The following is a 20,642-nucleotide window of genomic DNA, read 5'->3' as shown; positions in this document are numbered from 1 at the left end:
CTCTGCCATTCTTACAATACTACAAAGTTGCATTATTTTGAGGGCAGCTAGGTGGAATAGAGGACAGAGCACCAATCCTGGAGTCAGGAGGATTTGGATTCAAATCTGATTTCAGTCACTTTCTAGCTATGTCATTTAGCCTAGCCCTTACTACTCAGTACTACCCAATACACAGTATTGATTCTAAGATAGAATTAAGGATTAAAAAAGATTAATTTTAAAAACTGATACTTAATATTGATTCTAAGACAGAAGGTACGGGTTTGATTAAAAAAAAGTTATATTAGCTTGTTCAGCCTGCCTCCTTTCTACTGTTTAATGCATATCTTGTAGTATCTGTTGATGTGAGAGTTTAGTTGAGAAAAAGGTTTTGTTGTAATATTCTTACTGTTCTTTATAGCTGATAGCATATGATTAAGTGTAAAGAATTGACATTAACTTCTTTTCAAAAAGTGGTAATATTCAAAATGAAGAAGTTTATGCAAGGAAATCTTAGTTAAATGCAGAGATTGACACTGAAAAAATTGATTTGAATCAGGAATGTGAACTAGATCTCAGACTAATAATTGTAATTTGGCATCTGAACTATTCTTAAGAGCCATGGTGTAGTAGAGAAAGTAGATGTGTTTGATTTGAACCTATAGTAGAGATAAATGGGAGTAACAAGACAGGTAATGATGAAAATTTTCAGAGAAGTAACTTAGTTTTAGATTTTGGACTGAACTAATGATTTTATCAATGGAGGAAACATCTCTTGTATAAACCCTCTTCACTGAAGCAAATTGGCATCTCAGTGTATTTTAGTGTCTTAGAGGGTTGCCTGAATCATACAACTGGTATGTATGTCAGAAGTAGGATTTGAACTAAGTTCTTCCTGATCCCAAGGCCACCTCTCCCTGTTGTTGTCATTGTTCAGTCGTGTCCAACTCTTCATGATCTTATTTGGGGTTTTCTTGGTGAAGATATTGGAATTGTTTGCCATTTCCTTCTCCAGCTTATTTTGCAGATGAGGAAACTGAGGTAAACATGGCTAAGTGACTTGCCAAGAGCCACATAGCTAGTAATTATCTGAGATCAGATTTGAACTCAGAAAAATGAGTCTTCCCAAATCCAAGTCCAATACTTTATCCAGTGTATTACCTAATCTACTGCCTCTTAAATAAACTAGAGATTAAGAAAGATCTCCATCCTGTTCATCAAATGGATTCTAGTCTCACCCAGTAATTTATATAGCCTAAAAGAAAAAGAGAAGAAACTAGCAATTCTCTGACCACTGCCTTCCCCAACTAGTAGATAAATCTTTAGATTTTTCAAACACTATGGTACTATGTTTGTTGGGGTCTTGTTTACTAATCTGTAACTTTGTTCAATTTTTGCTATTTTGTAACCATTATCAAATAGTATTAATAATTTTTACTTTGTAATATACTTCAGTATCTTGTACTGGCAGATCCCTCTCTCTCTGTCTCTCTCTTTTTTTCAACTGTTTTTCATTATTTCCTTAGCAATTCTTGACCTTTTGCTCCTATATATGAATTATGTTGTATTTTGACTAATTATATAAGGTAACCTTTGTAGCTTGATAAATATGACCCTAAATATAAAATTAATTTTGATAATACTGTCATTTTTATTATCCTGGTCAAATCATAAGTAATTGATTTCTCACTTTTTTTCTCATTTGTCTTCTTTGCTTTCCTTTATTTTTCTAAAAAGTGTCTTGCAATAATGTTCATACGGTTCCTGTGTTCATCTCTATAGTTAGATTCCCTGACTTTTTATACATCTTATAGCTATTTTGACTTAAATTCTTTTTCTCTATCTCTTCCCATTGGATTGTGTTGATTCCATAGATATTCTGATTTCATAGATTTATCACATATTCTACTTTATTGAAATTATTTAGCATTTTAATTAATTTAGTAAAATCTTTAAGTTTTGAGGAAAATAATATTGAATTGTGATATTTTTATGAAATAATTTTCCCTTTAGCTCCCCATTCCTTGCTCCCTAACCCCCATCCATTCCACCCCCTTGCAGAAACTTATTGGAAAACTCCAGACTTCCAGTTTCCCCCTCTGATTATAAAATGGTTTTGGAACCTTCCTTCTTTTGTTAAAATAGAAGGATTAATGGCAGGGCTGACCAGCCATGGTGAACCCTGATCTAGTTGAAAGATTAATAATGAGCTGAGCAGCCATGTTGAACTTACTTAAAGTACAATGGTAGGGCCATTGTCATATGGCAGAATGTGCTGGCATCTTCTAGGTCTTAGCAAAGATCCAACACTCTTGTGATGAAGTAATGAGGGGAAAGTTGAGGCGCTTAAGTTCACCTTCTCTTTTAAAATATTCACCAAGATAGAACATTGGTTAATTTAATCTTGTCTTTGATAAACCCAGAGATCCCAGTTTTTGGAATAAGAACTCACTATTTGACAAAAACTGCTGATAAACTTATCAATATGGCAGAAACTAAATATAGACCAATATCTCACAACCTAAACCAAGATAAGGTCAAATGGACTTGTGATTTAGATATAAATTTTACTAGATTAGGGGAATGCATAATAGTTTACCTGGCAGATCTTTGGAGAAGGGAAGAATTTATGCCCAAACAAGAGATAGAGAATATTACAAGATATAAAATGAATAATTTTGATTATATTAAATTTAAAAGTTTCTGTACAAACAAAACCAATGCCCCCAAGATTAGAAGGGAAATAATAAACTGGGAAAATTTTTTTATAATATTCTGTTACAGTTCTCATTTCTCTAATATATAAAGAATTGAGTCAAATTTATAAGAAAACAAGTTAACAATTAACAAATGGTCAAAGGAGATGAATAGGCAGTTTTCAGATGAAGAAATCAAAGCGATCAATAATCATTTGAAAAAATGTTCTAAATCCCTCTTGATTAGAGAAATACAAACTAAAATAACTTTGAGGTACCACCTTATACCTATCAGATTGGCCAATGTAAAGGAAAATGATAAATGTTGGAGGGTAAAAGGATAAATGTTGTTCAAATCAGGACACTAATGCATTGCTGGTGGAATTGTGAACTGATCTAAACATTCTGGAAGGCAATTTGGAATTATGTACAAAGGACTATAAAAGAATGCATATCCTTTGATCCAGTAATACCACTAATAGGTCTGTATCCTAAAGAGATAAAAAGAAAAAGGAAAATATGTTCATACAAAAATATTTATAGCTGTTCTTTTTGTGATAGCAAAAAATTGCAAACTAAAAGGATATCCATCAATTGGGGAATGGTTCAACAAAGTATGGTATATGATTGTGATGGAATACTATTGTGTCATAAGGAATGATTAACAGGATTATTTCAGAAAGACCTACATGAACTGATGCAGAGTGATATGAGCAGAACCAGGAAAGCATTGTACATAGTAACAGTAATATTGTGCTATGATCAAATGTGATATTTGCTAATAACAGCAATACAATGATCCAGGACAATTCTGAGGGATTTATGAAAAGAATGCTATCCACCTCTAGAGAAAGAACTGTTGGAGTAAGAATACAGATGAAAGCCTATGATTTCTCACTTATTTATTTGAGCATAGGTTTGGGGGGGGTTTGGTTTAAAAGATTATCCACTAACAAAAATGAATGATATGGAAATATGTTTTGCATGATGATACATGTATAACTTAGATTGAATTGCTTGCCAGTTTTGAGAGGCAGGAGGGAAAAAGAGAGGGAGACAATGTGGATTATATAACTTTGGAAAACTTATGTGGAAATTTATTAAAATAAAAAAATAAACTTTAAAAAATTAAACAAAATATTCACCAATTAGGAATTGTAAGGAGAGGTCCTAAGGTCAAGTCATCAAGCCAATCTGAAAGAGGATACAATTCCCTTTATCAGCAAGAAACAGGACTCACTCAGAGTCATTCTTTGTTAGCAGATGTATGAATCTGTTAATAAATGATGCTATTCTTGGAGAAATGGACTCATTCTTTATTGGGTAAAAATCTGAATGCTGCTATCATCTGTAAAAAGTAATAACTTAGTTTCTTCTTTGGCTATATATATATATATTCCCTTAATTTATTCTTGTTTTATTATAAGAGCTAGGATTTCTAGAATTATATTAAATAACAATGGCAGTAATGGAAATCCTTAGTTTTTCCTTGTTCTGAGTGTAAATACCTCTGGCATTTGTCAATTATAGATAATGCTAGTTCTTGATTTTAAATAAATACCTTTTTTCCTTATTTAGGAAAAATATACTTATTATTATTTAAAATGTACTTATTCTAATGCTTCTTAAGGTTTTCTGTTTTTTAATTTTTTATGCACAAATTGTTCTGTTTTGTCAAAAGCCTTTTCTGAATCTATGGACATAATCAATGAGTGGAATCAGATAGTGTCCAAAGTCACATTCTATGAAAGAACATACATCTCGTCTAGAGACAGGGAGGGAAAAATAACTTAATGGCTTTGGTGAATAATTTCAGAGATCCCATTTGGGTTGGACAAATTTAACCTGACTGGTAATTTTCTAATCCTTTCCATGACTAGTTTTTCCCTACGGGCAAAAGAATGCTTTGGATACTATTAGTACAAGACAAAACCCTGCTGGAGTCTTTCAAGCTGGTGGCAGAGAATTATCAAAATGGCATTTCCTTTTCATTGTACTTTCAGGTGTCATTAAAGATGACGGAATCCAGCAAATGTTCAGCAAGGTGAGTCAGAGTATCCTCACTGGTTTCTACTGTAGAGTCAGGGGTCCACAAAAAATTGGAGTCATGCAATTTTAGGGCGGGAAGGGACTGCAGAAATCATTTTGCCCAGCACTCTCATTTTGTAGAGGATGCTGTAACCTTACAGATTCAGAAAACTAAAGCCAAGAAATATTAGGAGCCAGACCGAAGAACAAATGGCTAGAGTTTTAGTGGTAGATCTAGGAATAGAATTTTGGTCTTCCTTGGTCAGGGTCCAGCAATTGTACCATCAGTGTCTCTCTGGAGTGGCTCTTTCTGGGCAGGTGTCTATGTGCTTTTCTAGTGAGCAATCTAATGTTAATATTATTTTCCAAAAGGGACTTTCAGAAACTATAAAGCTCCAGACTGGTTAAGCAGGTAAGAACTGACCTACATATCCCAATCCAATCTACGGTGAGGGAGTAGCACCAAACATGACATAAGCACTTTAGAACCATGTAGTAGAGACAGAGGCTAAAAACTCTTCTTTCTTTCTTTCTTTCTTTCTTTCTTTCTTTCTTTCTTTCTTTCTTTCTTTCTTTCTTTCTTTCTTTCTTTCTTTCTTTCTTTCTTTCTTTCTTTCTTTCTTTCTTTCTTTCTTTCTTTCTTTCTTTCTTTCTTTCTTTCTTTCTTTCTTTCTTTCTTTCTTTCTTTCTTTCTTTCTTTCTTTCTTTCTTTCTTTCTTTCTTTCTTTCTTTCTTTCTTTCTTTCTTTCTTTCTCAGGGCTAGTGTAAATGCATCTCCATATGGAAATATCTCTCAGGGCAGGGCTTGCTGAAGGACACGGTGACTTCTTCTGACATCTTCAGAAATAACCAAGTTAGAGGAGCCAAGGTGCCAAGTGACTGAACATTTTCTGCCCCTTTAGGTGATCCAGAATGTTGCGTGGGAGATGTAAGGGTGGGTCAGATCTCAGGGACAACTTGTCTCTTTTTAGGGAAAGGAAATCCATTTTGGAAGAGCTTGGGCCTCTCCTAAGTTGGAAGTGTGTGGAAACCTTGGTAAGTACAAGTCCTATCACAATGAGCATTAATCGATTGATATCAGCTTGGAAAGAAACCAGGGGCAGAGACCTGCCATCTTTGTTAAGAACTTGGATAAAGACACAGATTGTGTGTGTACCACAATTACAGAACACAAAGCTTAGAGGAAGAGACAACCCTGGAAGAGGGATTCAGAATGCAAAAAGATCTTGACAGAAAAGACTATTGGGCTGAATGTAATAAGAAGAAATAAAATAGGCCTAAATGTAAAGTCTTACATCTGAGTTCAAAACCCAATTTCATAATTATTAAAAAAAAAAACAAAAGAAAAGAAAGACAGATACTTCCCAGCTGTGTGACCCTGGGCAAGTCACTTAAACCCCATTGCCTAGTCCTTACCGCTTTTCTGTCTTGGAACCAATATGTAGATGGAAGGTAAGGGGAAAGAAAGAAAGAAAATGAATGGATAGTAGACTAATGCAGGGGAAAGACCCCAGAATTTTGAGTCATAGGACCAGAGTTCAATTTTTGATTCTGCCACTGGCTACCTGAGTGAGGATAGGGAAGTCACTTCATAGATGTGAGTTTTTTTTATCTGAAAAATAAATAGCTTTTGTACTTATTGTGAGTCCCTTGGCAAGGGGCTTAATCTTTTTCTAAGGTTGTGGATAGATCAATTTGATGAATTTTTCCAACAACTTAATGAGATGATAAAAGTGGGGAAGTGAATAGAGCACTGGGGCTGGAGAAAATCCAGTCTCAAATATTTACTAGCTGTAGGATTCTGGCCAAGTCATTTAATTTCTGCTTACCTCAGTTACTACAACTGTCAAATGGGAATTAGAAATAATCAGAAATATCATATATATACATAAAAGAATATATTTATAGATAATGTAGAATATAGATTAAATATTATGTATGTTTATACACACACACATATATACAAATTACAAACAAAATGGGAAAATAGCAGCGAGATGGTACAGTAGATAGAATGCTGGGCTTGGAGTCAAGAAGACTATGGGTCTCTGGGCAAGTCACTTAGGCTTTCCTCATCTGTAAAATGAGCTGGAGAAGAAATGGCAAATCCCTTTAATATCTCTGCGAAGAAAAACTTAAATGGGATCAAAAAGAGTTGATCGCTAAAACAATGCTTGAACAACAAATATCTGCCTCAGAGGGTTATTGTGAGGATCAATTGAGATAAAATTTGCAAAATTACTTGACACATGATCAGCCCTATATAAATACTCCTCCTCCCACTCCCAGGTACCAGCTTTTGTTTGGCAGTATCTAAGGGAGTGTAGGCATGTCCACTAGTATGTACTAGTGACTGGCTTGGAGAACACCAGATGACTAGTTGACTAAGAACTCAGGGGGATGATTTCTAGTGACATAAAAAAACATGTTGACAGAGCAGCTGTCACTCTCTCTTTGGCTTTGATAAGACAGACCATCGGGTAGCAGAGAGCATCTTCATTCTTTGGGTTGTCATTGAATCATTTCAGTCATGTCTCACTCTTCATGACCCCTTTTGTAGTTTTCTTGGCAAAGATACTGGGGTGGTTGGCCATTTCCTTCTTCAGCTCATTTTACAGATAAGGAAACAAAGGCAAACAGGGTTAAGTGACTTTCCCAGGGTCACCCTACTAGTATCTGAGATTAGATTTAAACTCAACTCTTCCTGACTTGAGGATGGTACTTTATCTACTGCTCCATCTAGGCACCCTTCATTTTGGGGGAGAAGTCAAATCAATGAGTATTTATTGAGTGCCTACTATATGCCATGAACTATGCTAAGCAATGGAGATACAAGGAAAGGCAACATAGTCCTTGTCCTCAAGGATGTCACAACAAAATGGGGGAGACTACATATAAACAACTATTCATATACATGGAATATACAACATAAAGTGGAGAGAGACCATGTGGATGACTTAGAAGGAAGGCACCAAGATTAAGGAGCACTGGGAAAGATTACTTTTCTTTTTTTTTTTTTAAACCCTTACCTTCCATCTTGGAGTCAATACTGTGTATTGGCTCCAAGGCAGAAGAGTGGTAAGGCTAGGCAATGGAGGTCAAGTGACTTGCCCAGAGTCACACAGCTGGGAAGTATCTGAGGCCAGATTTGAACCTAGGACCTCCTATCTCTAGGCCTGATTCTCAATCCACTGAGCTACCCAGCTGCCCCCTGGGAAAGATTTCTTACAGAAGGTGTGGTTTTAGTTGAGACTTGAAGGAAGCCAGAAAGCATACATGAGGGGGGAGAACATTTCAAACATGAGGGGGTAGTCAATAAAAAATGCACCTGGTCAGGAGAGAGGGTGTCTTGTTCAAGGAACAGCAATGAGGCTACAGTCACTGGACCTTAGTGTCCAAGGAGGGGAGTAAAATATAAGTAACCTGGACACGTATGGAAGTGGCCAGTACAAAGAGCTTTAAAAGCCAGACAGAACATTATATATGTGATGCATGTACTAGGAGACCATTAGAGTTTATTTAATAGCAAAGTGGACAGGGTGACATAGTGTAATTTAAAATGATGATGAACCAGAGTGGGTAAAGACCAACTGGAGACCAACTGGAAGGAGTTGGTGGAGGAACTTGTATCCATGCATAGTCTTCTCCAGGAATAATTAATACTGAGGTTCAACATGATGAAGGTAGACAGATGCTTATATATGGGTACTTCACGGACAGCGTCAGTGACCCCCAAACTTCTATATGGAAGAGAAGAAGGATTTCAAAGTTCATAGGCAACATGGTCCCAGAATTTAACTTTCTTCCCAGAAAAAAAGAAATTTCCTTGGTTTTATCACCTTAAAAAAAAAAAAACAAAAACCCTTTCCTTCCATCTTAGAAAGAATATTGTGTATTGACTCCCAAGGCAGAAGAGTGGTAAGGGCTAGGAAATGGGGGTTAAGTGACTTGCCCAGGGTCATACAGCTGGGAAGTGTCTGAGGCCAGATATGAACCTAAGATCTCTTCTTTATGAGATTGGTTCTCAATACACTAAAGCCACAAATGGCTGCCCCCAGAATTAGCTTTTGAAGGGTAAGCCCAAATTCAGGAGTTCCCAAATTGGAAAATTTAGGGATGAGATCTTCTAGAAAAAGAAAGATCTTTCATGATGTATAATCCTTGGAAAAAGAAGTCAGCAGTTCATATATCTTCTTCACAGCATCCTGCTTGGAGAACTAAGCCAATGTAAAAGGGAATTCTTTATTCCTTTTTTAAATTTAACGGGGACCTGGAGGTCTTCTTACCACAGAGATATGTAGGGATTAACTAGCCCACAGTGACAGGAAGTAGAAACCATAGAGACAGGAAGGAGGAACCATAGAGATAGGAAGTGAGGTAGAAAAGGGTATATAAAAGGTGCAAGAATGAGTTGGTCCATCTATCAGTTGCTGACAGTTAGGGCTGGCAGTTGGGGGGAAGTAGGCTGCCGGGTGTGAGTTGGTCATTGAGGGTTGGTTGCTGGTGGTATGGGGTGGTGATTAGTTGGTGGCTGGGATATATATACATACAATATATATATATATATATATTTGTATTCTGCCTGGTAAGTTGAGCTGAGGGGTGATCAGCTGGACTTTCGCTACCAGCAGTTATAGGCAGTTATAGGTAGATATAGATAGATATAGGCAGTAATTATAGGTAGTTATAGGTATTAGAGGAAAACTAGAATAGACATTAGAAAATTTTCTTTCTCTATCTCTTTCCTATATTTCTCTCCTTTACTATATTCCTTTTACTATATTATTTTACTATCTATTTTAATTAATATATTGTTAATTGCTAAAAGCTGCTGGAAGTTTTCTTTTCTCTGACTTAAAGGGATAATATTAATTTACAACTCTACTATATTTTCATAAAAACTTAAATTATTAAAAGCTGCTCTCTTATTTGGCAAAACTCCAGATTTAACCCTTACACCAGTTATTTACTTAGTTAATGGAGATCTAATGAGAAAGAGATTATTTGTTAAGCAGCCCCTCAAATTATTCCATTGTGAGGAAACTAAACCATAAGGTAGTACTATGAGTTTTTGAAGGTAGAGGAAGGTATTGCATTAGACTGTAGAACAAAGGCACAAGAGTTGATTGTTAAATTTTCAGTGTGAGCACTTACACTTCATAAATTGGCAAAAGTAATGGATTTGTTATTTTGTTTGATTGTTGAGACTTAAGAAAGTGATGGAGAAAATGTTAATAATGCAAATTAAAGGGGGCAGTTGGGTGGCTCAGTGGCTTGAGATACAGACTTAGAGATGAGAGGTCCTAGGTTCAAATTTGGCCTCAGACACTTTTTAGCCGTGTGACCCTGGACAAGTCACTTAACCCACATTGCCTGACCCTTACTGTTTTCCTGCCTTAGAACCAATCTGCAGTGGTGATTCTAAGACAGAAGGTAAGGGTTTAAAAAAATAATGCAAATTAAAATTAAAAGCATGTTTATTATGCAGTTTTCTTCCAGAGAATTGGTTATTAAACATTTACCAATACACTCAGAAAAAGATTAATTCACAAGAGTATTACAAGTAAGGTTGCTACGAATTGGGCTTATTTTCCTTCCCAAGGAAGGAGAGAGGTACTTTATATAGTTTCAGTAGTGTGTATGTGTGTGTGTGTGTGTGTGTGTGTGTGTGTGTGTGATCTTTTGACTCTTGCAACTTCTGCATTTTCTTTGGAGTGAAATAATGATTGTCCTATTGCCATTATGCACTTGGCATCTGGAACACTCATAGGGTACATGGAGATTCCTTTTATTCACATTCAGAGAGATCTGAATACAAATTCCACCATAAGTATATTAAAAGATACAACTGGAGCCATTCTGAGGTGGAAACAAAGAGCCACAGGGGGAAAACAATTCTCTTAAGATGAGGTCCCTAATGAGAGAAATAAAGCAGAATGTAAAATGGATCAGTTTGATCATATTAAACTAAAAAAGTTTTGCACAAACAAAACCAATGCAACCAAGGTTATAAGAAAAGGAGAAAGTTGGGGAAAACTTTTTTTACAGCAAGCATCTCTGATAAAGACCTTATTTTTCAACTATATAGAGAAGTAAATAAAATTTGTAGGAATACAAATCATTCACCAAATGATCGACTAAGCAGTTTTCAGATAAAAACAAACAAACAAGGCTATATATAATCATATGAAAAAATGCTCTAAATCACTCAAGTAAAGAAATGCAAATTAAAACAATTCTGAGGTACCATCTCACACCTATCAGATTGGCTAATATGACAGAAAAGGAGAATAATAAATGCTAGAGGGGATGTGTGAAAATTAGAACACTAATGCACTGCTGGTACAGTTGTGAACTGATCTAACCATTCTGGACAGTGATTTGCAACAGTGCCCAAAGGGCTTTAAAATTGTGCATACCCTTTGAGCCAAAAATACCATTAGTAAGTCTGTTTCCCAAAGAGATTCTAAAAAAGGGGGAAAGGACTTGTTTGTACAAAAATATTTATCGTAGCTCTTTCTGGGGTAGTAAAGAATTGGAAACTAAGGGGATGTCCATCAATTGGGGAATGGCTGAGAAAGTTGTGGCATATGATTGATTATAATAGAATAGTACTGTGCTATAAGAAATAATGAGGATGATTGGAGAAAAACCTGGAAAGACTTACATGAATTGATGCAAAGTGAAATGAGCAGAACCTGGAGAACAATGTACACAGTCATAGCAATATTATGTAAGAACTTTTATGAGTGATTTAGCTGTTCTTGGCAATGCAGGGATCCAGGAAAATCCTCAAGAACTCTTGGTGAAAAACATCATCTGCCTCCCAGGAAAGAAGTTGTGTAATTAGAAAATCTTGTACCTTTGAACTAGATCTCCCAGTATCCCTTTCCCATCAGGAACAAGGGAACTGGGCTGCTTCAGAAAGAAAGAAAAATTCCTTACCCTTCATTCCTTCCCTTTTTTAAACCTTTTAAAAAATTTCCTTCCCTTCCATCTTAGAATCTGGTTCCAAGAAAGAAGAGTGAAAAGGACTAGGCAATGGGGGTTAAATGACTTGCTCAGTATTACACACATAGAAAATATTTGAGGTCAAATTTGAACCCAGCAGAACTTCTTGTCCCTATGGCTGGCTCTCAATCCATTGAGATACTTAACTGTCCCCCATTCATTATTTTCAAGCAAAAATAGCATAACCAGTTGTTGGTTGAAGTGTAGATATTAGTTTCCATTTATAGTTTGGATTAGACAGCCACGGAGATCTTTTCCAATTCTAAATGCATTTTATGATTTTATATCTTTTCTTGACAGTTTCCTATAGTAGGAAATGTATGTCTGGGGGAATGTATGAGGGGAACTCCTAGTGAGGAAAATCTACTCATGGAGAAGAGCTACTCAGCTATAACTTATATATAGCCTTGCAGAGTTTGTTTGGGTGTTCTGAGAGGTTAAGTGACTTTCCTTATGGTCACACAGCAAATATGTGTCAGGGCTTGCCAGGTCTTTCTGACCCCAAACCCAAACTTTTATGCATTAGTTATGCTGCCTTCCCTATTAATCATTCATCGTTCATATGTAAATATAAATTAGGTTACTCAGCCTTTGCTCCTCCTAACAAGAACTGAGACCAGCTGATTTAAGGAAATGAGATATTGATTAATGGAGTTTCTAGGAAGGAATGAAACTTAATTTTGGAGCATGAAACTTAAAGATAGCAGCAGAAGGGAATTACCAGGAAGTGAGAGCAATAAAGACAAATTTGACCTGTTTAAGATTGCCATGAGAGTTCATTAGCCCTGTTGATTAATAATAACAACATTTTGTAGTATCTATTATGTGCCAGGATCCATGTTAATTAAGTTCCTTACAAATAATATTTCATTTTTTTCTTTACAAAAAGGAAACAGTTACAGCTATTTTAGTTTCATAGAAGAGAATTCAATATATAGCAGTCCTGCTTACAGATCATGTTTCAACCTCATTCATGAAGAATTGAACTGTAAGCACTGAGTGTTGGATTTGGAGTCTAAAGGCCTTTAAAAAAAGGGGGAGTAGATGCAGTTACTATCCCCATTTTATAGTTGGGGAAACCAAGACAATTAGAGGTTAAGTGACTTGCCCAAGGTCACACAGCTAGTTAGTACCTGAAGCCAGATTTGAACTCAGTTTTTTTCTGACTCCAAGCCCCACACTCTAAACATAGTGCTACTTAATTTCTAAAAAAAATTTTAGTGCTCCACAGGTAGTAACAGTTGTAATGGTAGTAGTTGTAGTAATAAGAGGACTAGTAGTAATAGTAATAGTTGTAGTAGTAGTAGTAAAGATGGCCACAAATATTCTCTGGACAAAGCCATCGGTTCATTACTAGGCTTACCAACTTCTTTCACCACCAAATCTGTGGGTAGTGTTGAGGAATTCCCCAACTCAGAGGTCCCAAGATCCCCTTGGAAACTAGTTCCTTCCATCTTGATCCAATGAAGGTCAGTAAATCAGGAGGCAAGACTAGAAGATAAAAAAGTTTGATTGGAATCAGTCCATGGACAGAGACCAAGAACAAAGTTCCTGCAGATACACACATAAATAAAGCTTTATACAGAATTAGGTGACATTCCTCAACTAAAAACATCTGTTTTCCCTAATTGAGAGAGTGAATATTAGGGACAGGATGTCAGGTGGTTGTGGGGAGACTGTGTTCATCTTGAGGTATCCTGAGATGTCAAAGATTCCATGATTTGTGTCAGTGGGAATGTTTTCTCAGGAGTTTATCTCATCAGACTATCCTGGTGGGGGCAGATAATTAAGATAGTGGGGGACTCCTTCAAGAAAGAAATCCAGCAAGGCTCATCTTGTTTTGCCACTCTGAAGGTCTCTATTTACCCAAGTTTTCTCTGTTTTATTATTTTAATCTCTTAGGTTAATTTTTTCTTGAGAGAAAATGTCTTCCCCAAACTAAGTCTACTTCCTCTCCAATAGTAACTACTTTCTCTAAAACGAATCCTTCCTTGAGCTCCTATTTTCTGACATTTTCCTTTTCTATCAATTCCAAGAGGTGGTTGGCTATAGCTTCTTTCATTTCACAAAAGAGATCCATTTTGATATATGCACTGGCAAAAAATGGAATTGCTGAGCGAACTTCATTCAGGCTCTGTCAGGAAGAATGGGAACATAGCACTGAGAATCAGATGTAGAATCTGAAGGACTGAGTTCAAATCCTGAATCTGACATTTATGATATGGGATAGATCATTTAACCTCCTTGAAGGTCAATTTCATCATCTGCTAAACAGGAATCATAACATTAATTTATAGAAATAAAAGTATTAAAATATATATTTATCATATATTTAAATATATACATTTAGATAGATTTATGTTTACATGTAAATATAGATTATAAATATTTAATACATTTAGATAAATTTATTATCTATCTCAGGGTTGCTATGAAAACACCTTTAAAGCACTCTAGAAATTTGTCCTATAGCTTTTTGGAGGACTGATACATTCCACTGATGATACATGATTAAATGTTTCCTCAGGAGTAAATCATTTGTATAGATAAAATGGATAATAAATACAGCCTATACCTGTGATTCTAAATTCCCAGGTGAGACAACTCTCTTTATCCTACCAGCTGTGCACCTTTTGTGCAACTTATAGTCTTAGAGAGTGTCCTGGAATATTAAGGTTAAATGACTTCCCCAGGCTCACACAGTCAGTATATAGCAGAGGTAAGGATGAAATTAGATCTTTCTACTTTTGTTGGATAGTTTTCTATCTACTAAAGAGGTAGACTTTTTGGTATCGGGGCCACCTACTCTAGTGGAAAGAACATTCAACTTGGAGTCAGAGAATCTGGGTTCAAGTCATGATCTCTATGACCTTGGACAAGTCATTTACCTTCTCTGGACTTTGGTTTTCAATTAAGTGACTTGCCCAAAGTCACACAGCTAAGAAGTATCTGAGGTCAGATTTGAACGGAGGACCTTCCATCTCTAGACATGGCTCTACTAAGCCATCTAGCTGCCCCCATCTTTCTTTTATTTTAATTTCACTGCTCTTTCCACTATATTACGCTACCTCGTTAAAATTTATTTTTTGTCCTAAACAAGTCTCTCTTTTGTGTTCTCATATATGGTGATATGACCATAGTTCAGAGCCACAACTGGGGTAGGCAGATCAGGGTTCTGTCCTACGGTATGGACACAAAAGGGAAGTATGCTTGTGAGAAGGTACATTTTCTCTCTCTTGAATTTTTTTTTTTAGTTAAAAACAAAAAGTCCTTGTTTTCTGTCTTAGAATTAATTCTAAAGGAGAGGAGTAGATAGGGCTAGGCAGTTGGGTTTAAGTGACTGTCCAGAGAAACATAGCCAGGAAGTGTCCGAGGTCAATTTTAACTCTGGTCCTCCTGACTCCAGGCTGCCCTCTCATTTTCTCTTTAAAATGATTCGGGGACCATATTTTTCTTGTCGTCTTTGCTAGACGATGCCACAGGGAGAGACCCCATTCCCTTGTTTAGCCCGAGTCTACTAGTTCCAGGGGTCTGTTACCATGATGCCTCTCTCCATGTGGCAGACTCTCTTGGGTACTCCCCCTCCCCATATAGACTGCCCACACAATTAGCTTGGCTTCCGAAGAGCCCCTCCTTCCAACCATTTTCTCCAGAGAAAGGAATTCCTCCTAATGTCGTTGATGGCTTCATTTGTTCCTTTCCCGTTCTTCTGTCTCCAACTTGGGCTTCCTTTTAACTGGCCTCGTCTTCCAACCCGTTGCCACCCAGTGAAAGAAAAGGGGAAGGAACCTTGGCTTGCCTCTATTCACTGGTTCCTGGTCCCTAGACCAATAAAGCCCCAACCTTGAAAAAGGGAAGCGTCAGCTTTCCAGTCCTTGCACTAAGCCTCTTCAATGGTTTCTCCTGGAATAGCAGAGAAATCCCAGCGGGGCTTTTATATTTTGTGGGTCATCCCTTTCCCATGGCGTCACTGGGGTAAATCCCAGCCAGCTGCTGTGGATACTAGTGAAAAGGGACAGTAAGAGCGCCCTGGATGACTCAGAGCTGGGAGCCAGAAGAGGCGGGGCAACCTTTGGGAAGGCAGAAGAAAATGTACATTTCTTCTTAGAGGAGTTGACGCCGCCAGGTGCAATGTTGGAGAGCCTGACTTCTGGATGACTTGCTTCAGAAGCTCTACTTCCTAAAAAGACTGAGTAAGCCATTCTCTTGTGACTGCCTGATTTCCTTTAGCCACGGAAAGAACGAACCAGCATCTTTTTATAGATCATGAAGTTCCAAGCTGGGGCGGTGCAAGGGGACATCCCTTGGTCAAAACGCGGCTTAAGTTTCAGACGGAGCAATCTAGATCTAGGAGCACCTTGGACCAAGAGAGATGTGTTTCTGTTGATTGCGGAGAGGGAGCTTGATTTGCTGGGACTTCTCTTTATCCTGGGATCCACCGATGGCCCTAAGTGACATTTTCTGGATTGAATTCATACTTACATCACACACCTGACTAGGCACTGCCTCATTTCTTCATCCTGAGTTTTAATTTCTTCCTTCTGTCCTTAAATATGAGTGTATTAAAGCACTAACTGTGTGCTACTCTACTTATTGCTAGAGAGGATATACTTTCTGCCCTTGGAACTTGCAGTCTAGTGGGCAGAGCATATAAATAAACACACAAATAAAATGAGTATTTTGTTTTCCTTTAAAACCCTTACCTTTCATCTCAGAAACAATACTGTGTATTATTGGTTGTAGGGAAAAAGGACAGCAAGGTCTAGGCAATGGGGGTTGAGTGACTTGCCCAGGGTCACACAGCTAGGAAGTGTCTGAGGTCAGCCTCCCATCTCTGCCACTGAACCACCTAACTGCCTCCAGGTATTTTATTGTAAGAGAAAGAGAAATAGAATGAGAGAGAAGATGGGAGAGTACAAGAGAAAGAGAAAAAAAATCGCCTTAGCCCCAAAGCAGACTCAACAATTAGCCCTGGAAACAAAAGTATAAAAACAAGTAAAATCATTTTGTGTGGCTCAACAAATACTATGGATCTCAATAAAGTTATTAATTATCAAGCTAATTAAATTGACCATTAAATTGTCTGTTTTATATCCTAATTTACAATAGCCTTCTAGTTGGTCTCTCTTCCTCATGTCTCTCCCAAGTTCAGGCCATTTTTCACTAAACCATCAAACTGAATTTCTCAAGGCACAAATCTTATTATACCATTCCCAAACCCACTGTGCATCCAACAAACTGCAGGGGCTCCTTGTTCCTTCTAGAATCAAATATAAATTCTTCTGACTTTTTAAAAACTCTTTTGATACTGGTCCCTTCTTACATTCCCAGGATTCTTCTAACTCTTTATTCCTCTCCATATGATCTGTGATGATCCACTGACTTTGGCCCTCTTGCTCTTCCTCAAGAATAAGACATTCCTTCTCCTGACTCTGAATTTTCACTGGCTATCCTCCACACCTGGAATATTCTCATTCCTCACCTCTGGCTCAGCTTTTCAGGCTTCCTTCAAATCTCGCCAAAAATCCCACCTTCTACTCAAATCCTTTCCTTAATCTCAGTGCCTTCCTTTTGGATTATCTCCAGTTTACCCTATATACATCCTATATTGTGAATATGTTAAAATGTCATCTCTCCCATTAAAGTATGAGTTCCCTGATGACAGGGACTGGTTTTGCTTTTTATTAAATCCCTAGCACTTAGCATAGGGCAGAACAGAAAGATGTACTTAATACTTGTTAACTAAACAGGGTGCCTCAATTTCCTCATCTGTAGAATAAGGCGGTTGGACTAGAGAATATCTAAAGTACTTTCCTGCTTTAATACTCCTCTATATTTCTAAGATTCTTCTCATTGTATGACATCCTATTCGATTGGGACTGAATCCTGGAAATGACCATCTCCTCTGGTTGGTAAAGGAACGAGGCATAGAGGAATTTCCTTTAGGATGTGGAATTCATGGGGTCATAACATCATACATTTAGAGCTGGAACAGAACTTTGAACCCTTTGAGTCCAGCCTTCTCATCTTACAGACGAAGAAATCTAGACCCAGAGAAAGGAAGTTTTATTCAAGTAGAACTGTTTGGTTCCATTCAATTTGCAAGAATTCTCCAGGAGTCCATGAAGCTCCTTTCCCCTTCCCTTTTTGCAAATAACATTTGCTCAATAAATACATCCTGGCATTTGTTACGAAGCTGGTGAGTGTCCAAGGCTCCCTGATTCTAGTCCTAGTTCTCTGCCTATGGAACCACCCTAGCTGCTGATGCTATCCACTTCCTCCCCCAATCCCCACCTCACTTTTTTATAGAGAGGAAAACAGATGCTCAAGTGTTTGGTCTAAGATCATGCATGTAGTAAGAGGCAAAAATGAGATTTGAACCCAGGGCCTCTAACTCAAGAGTTATTGTGCTTCCATTGTATTCCCTTCCCTTATACTGCTCATACTATTATCAGTTTTAGCTTAAGTTAATTTTTATAATTTAGCAGCATTCAGTTTTGATTGCTTTGTTGTTTCCATTTATGTGGTCATTCTTATTCTCTTTATTTCTATGCTGGATCTGAATTAACCAATGCTTCTTGTGAGCCTTGAAAGACACAATAGTGCTTTGCAAGCATCCAAGGGCTTTAGAAATATTAGCTATTCAGGGCAAAATGAGAATATAGAAAGATTGAGGGATTGCAAGTAGGGCAGCTAAGTGGCACAATGGATAGAACACTGAGTTTGGAATCAGGAAGACTCATTCATGAGTTAAAATCAAGGCTCGGACTCTTACTAGCTATGTGATCCTGGGCAAGTCACTTAACCTCAATGCCTCATCTGTAAAATGAGCTGGAAAAGGAAATAGCAAACCACTCTGGTATCTTTGCCAGGAAAAACCCAAATGGTGTCATTAAAAGTCAGATATGACTGAAAATGACTGATCAACAAAGCAAGGGAGTGGGAATAAGGATCTCGATTTGAGACCCTTACTGACTCTATGAACCAAGTAAGGCACTTTATCTTCTTAGAGCCTCAGTTTCCTAATCTGTAAGGTGGAGAATTCTCTACTTAATTCACAGGGTCATTGTGAGAAAAGTCATGATCTAAGAGAATGTTAACATCATTACTGCTGGTCAGTGTGGACCTTCCATCATCTCAGTATCCTACCCTTTCTTTTCTTTGACACTATTTCTAATTCCTTAGAGAAAATAAAGAATAAGGAAGTTGGGAGGGGGATGTGTGGGAGAACCATTTCATTACCTCATTCAGGATCAGAGATTCTGAAGTTAATGAATTGCCTTTTCGGGGAACATGGCCTGGGAAATCTAATCTTAAATTCAGTTTTGGGGCTAGTTCCAGAACACTCAATTAAAGAAATACTAATAAAAGTCTAAAAAACTAAAAAAAAAAAAGAGTCAACAGCCTGTTATTAGAGTTCCTGAACAAAATAAAGCCATTATAACCTTTTGGCAAAATGGTGCATCCACTTGGAGACCTAACGTTCTGGTTACTAAACATTCCATCCATCCTGGTAATTTGGGTTTTACTGAAATACTACCTCTATCATCTGGAACTACGAAATGTGTAGCTCTCACACACACACACACACATAAATAAGGGAAACTTAAGCAGAAGTTGCCAGGCACTTCCCTATCTGGGAGGGCAGAAAGCCAAGACATCCAATAGGGCTGGTGCCCTGGAGAGGTGCTCTTTTGGGAAGGAGGAAAAAAGGTGTGTCAGCACAGTCAGTTTTGGGACTGACACAAACCTGATTGGGAAATCGAGGAGTGTGTGTGTGTGTGTGTATGTTGGGGGTGGAGTAGAAACTATAAATCTTCCACAAGAGCTGAACCCGTGAGCTGAAGGGAAAAAACCTTGCCTGCAGCCTCCTGTTCACAAGCAAGACAAAGTGAAAGAATGCAGAACCACAGGTAAGGAGCTTTGAAGGTAGGAGTGGAGGAGATGGTGGGAAAATAGATGCTCTTTCCATTGAGAGGACAATAATCTCTCCGGACAGGGCAAGAGGAAGTGAATGGCTATGCATATTAGGATCATTATTTCTCTAAGAATCTAAGACAGGGTCAGCCACCCTTTTACCTGTTTTTGTGTTTTCTCCTCTTCTTCCAGGATGTGCCCTTTCTAGCACCCAGTGATGGGTGGCATAATGGCAATATACTGGAGCAGGAGTCAAATGACCTGGGTTCAACAGTCCCCCTTCTGTCACTAAAAATGTGATCTTGAGGAAACTGGTTAACTTTCTTAAGCCCTACTTTGTTGTTACTGTTCAGGCATTTTTAGTCATGGCCAACTCTTCATGACCCCAGGTAGGGTTTTCTTGGCAAAGATGCTGGAGTGGTTTGCCATTTCCTTCTCTTGCTCATTTGACAGATGAGGAAACTGAGGCAAACAGGGTTAGGTGACTTGCTTAGAGTTACTTTCCTTATCTTGATTTGTTTTTAAACCCTTTTCTTCTGTTCCAAGGCAGAAGAGCAGCAGGGGCTAGGCAATGGGGGGTTAAGTGGCTTGCCCAGGGTCACACAGCTAGGAAGTGTCTGAGGACAGATTTGAACCCAGGAAATCTTATCTCTGTGCCTGGGTCTCAATCCCCTGAACCATCTAGCTGTCCCACTTTCCTTATCTTTAAAACAGAGATGCTAACATTAGCTATACCTAACCTAATCCAGGGTTGTTGTGAAGATCAAATGAAATGATGTCTATCAAATAACCTAACAGTTTTTTATGACCATATGTTAATATATGTTCTATATTGTTATAATATATTACACAATGTATTATTATAGTAAAGCATCATTGATATTATATAATAAATTTAATAAGATCATTTTATAATAAACATAATAATATTATACTATAATATTATCATAATGCTCTCAGCCCCCCGTACCCCCAAATCCCCCCTCTGGCTGTACTGGGTTCCCTATGGCT

At 37.6% G+C, this 20,642-nt stretch overlaps 1 protein-coding gene across 3 annotated transcripts in view; it reads left to right on the top strand.

The window, feature by feature from the left end:
- The first annotated feature begins 19,366 nt into the window (after window positions 1-19,366).
- The window catches only part of IL1R2 (interleukin 1 receptor type 2), a 45,502-nt gene continuing 44,226 nt past the window's right edge, over window positions 19,367-20,642 (top strand). For all 3 annotated transcript variants that reach the window (XM_007501159.3, XM_007501158.3, XM_056808383.1), the window contains exon 1: window positions 19,367-19,627. In XM_007501159.3, the coding sequence (XP_007501221.1) occupies window positions 19,614-19,627 (14 nt within the window). In that variant the 5' untranslated portion in view covers window positions 19,367-19,613. The remainder of the gene's footprint in view (window positions 19,628-20,642) is intronic.

This window comes from Monodelphis domestica, chromosome 8, assembly GCF_027887165.1.
Source record: "Monodelphis domestica isolate mMonDom1 chromosome 8, mMonDom1.pri, whole genome shotgun sequence".
In the NCBI taxonomy this organism is placed as follows: domain Eukaryota; kingdom Metazoa; phylum Chordata; class Mammalia; order Didelphimorphia; family Didelphidae; genus Monodelphis; species Monodelphis domestica.
Note: the sequence above shows the minus strand (reverse complement) of the source record. Positions and strands in the feature narration are given on the sequence as shown.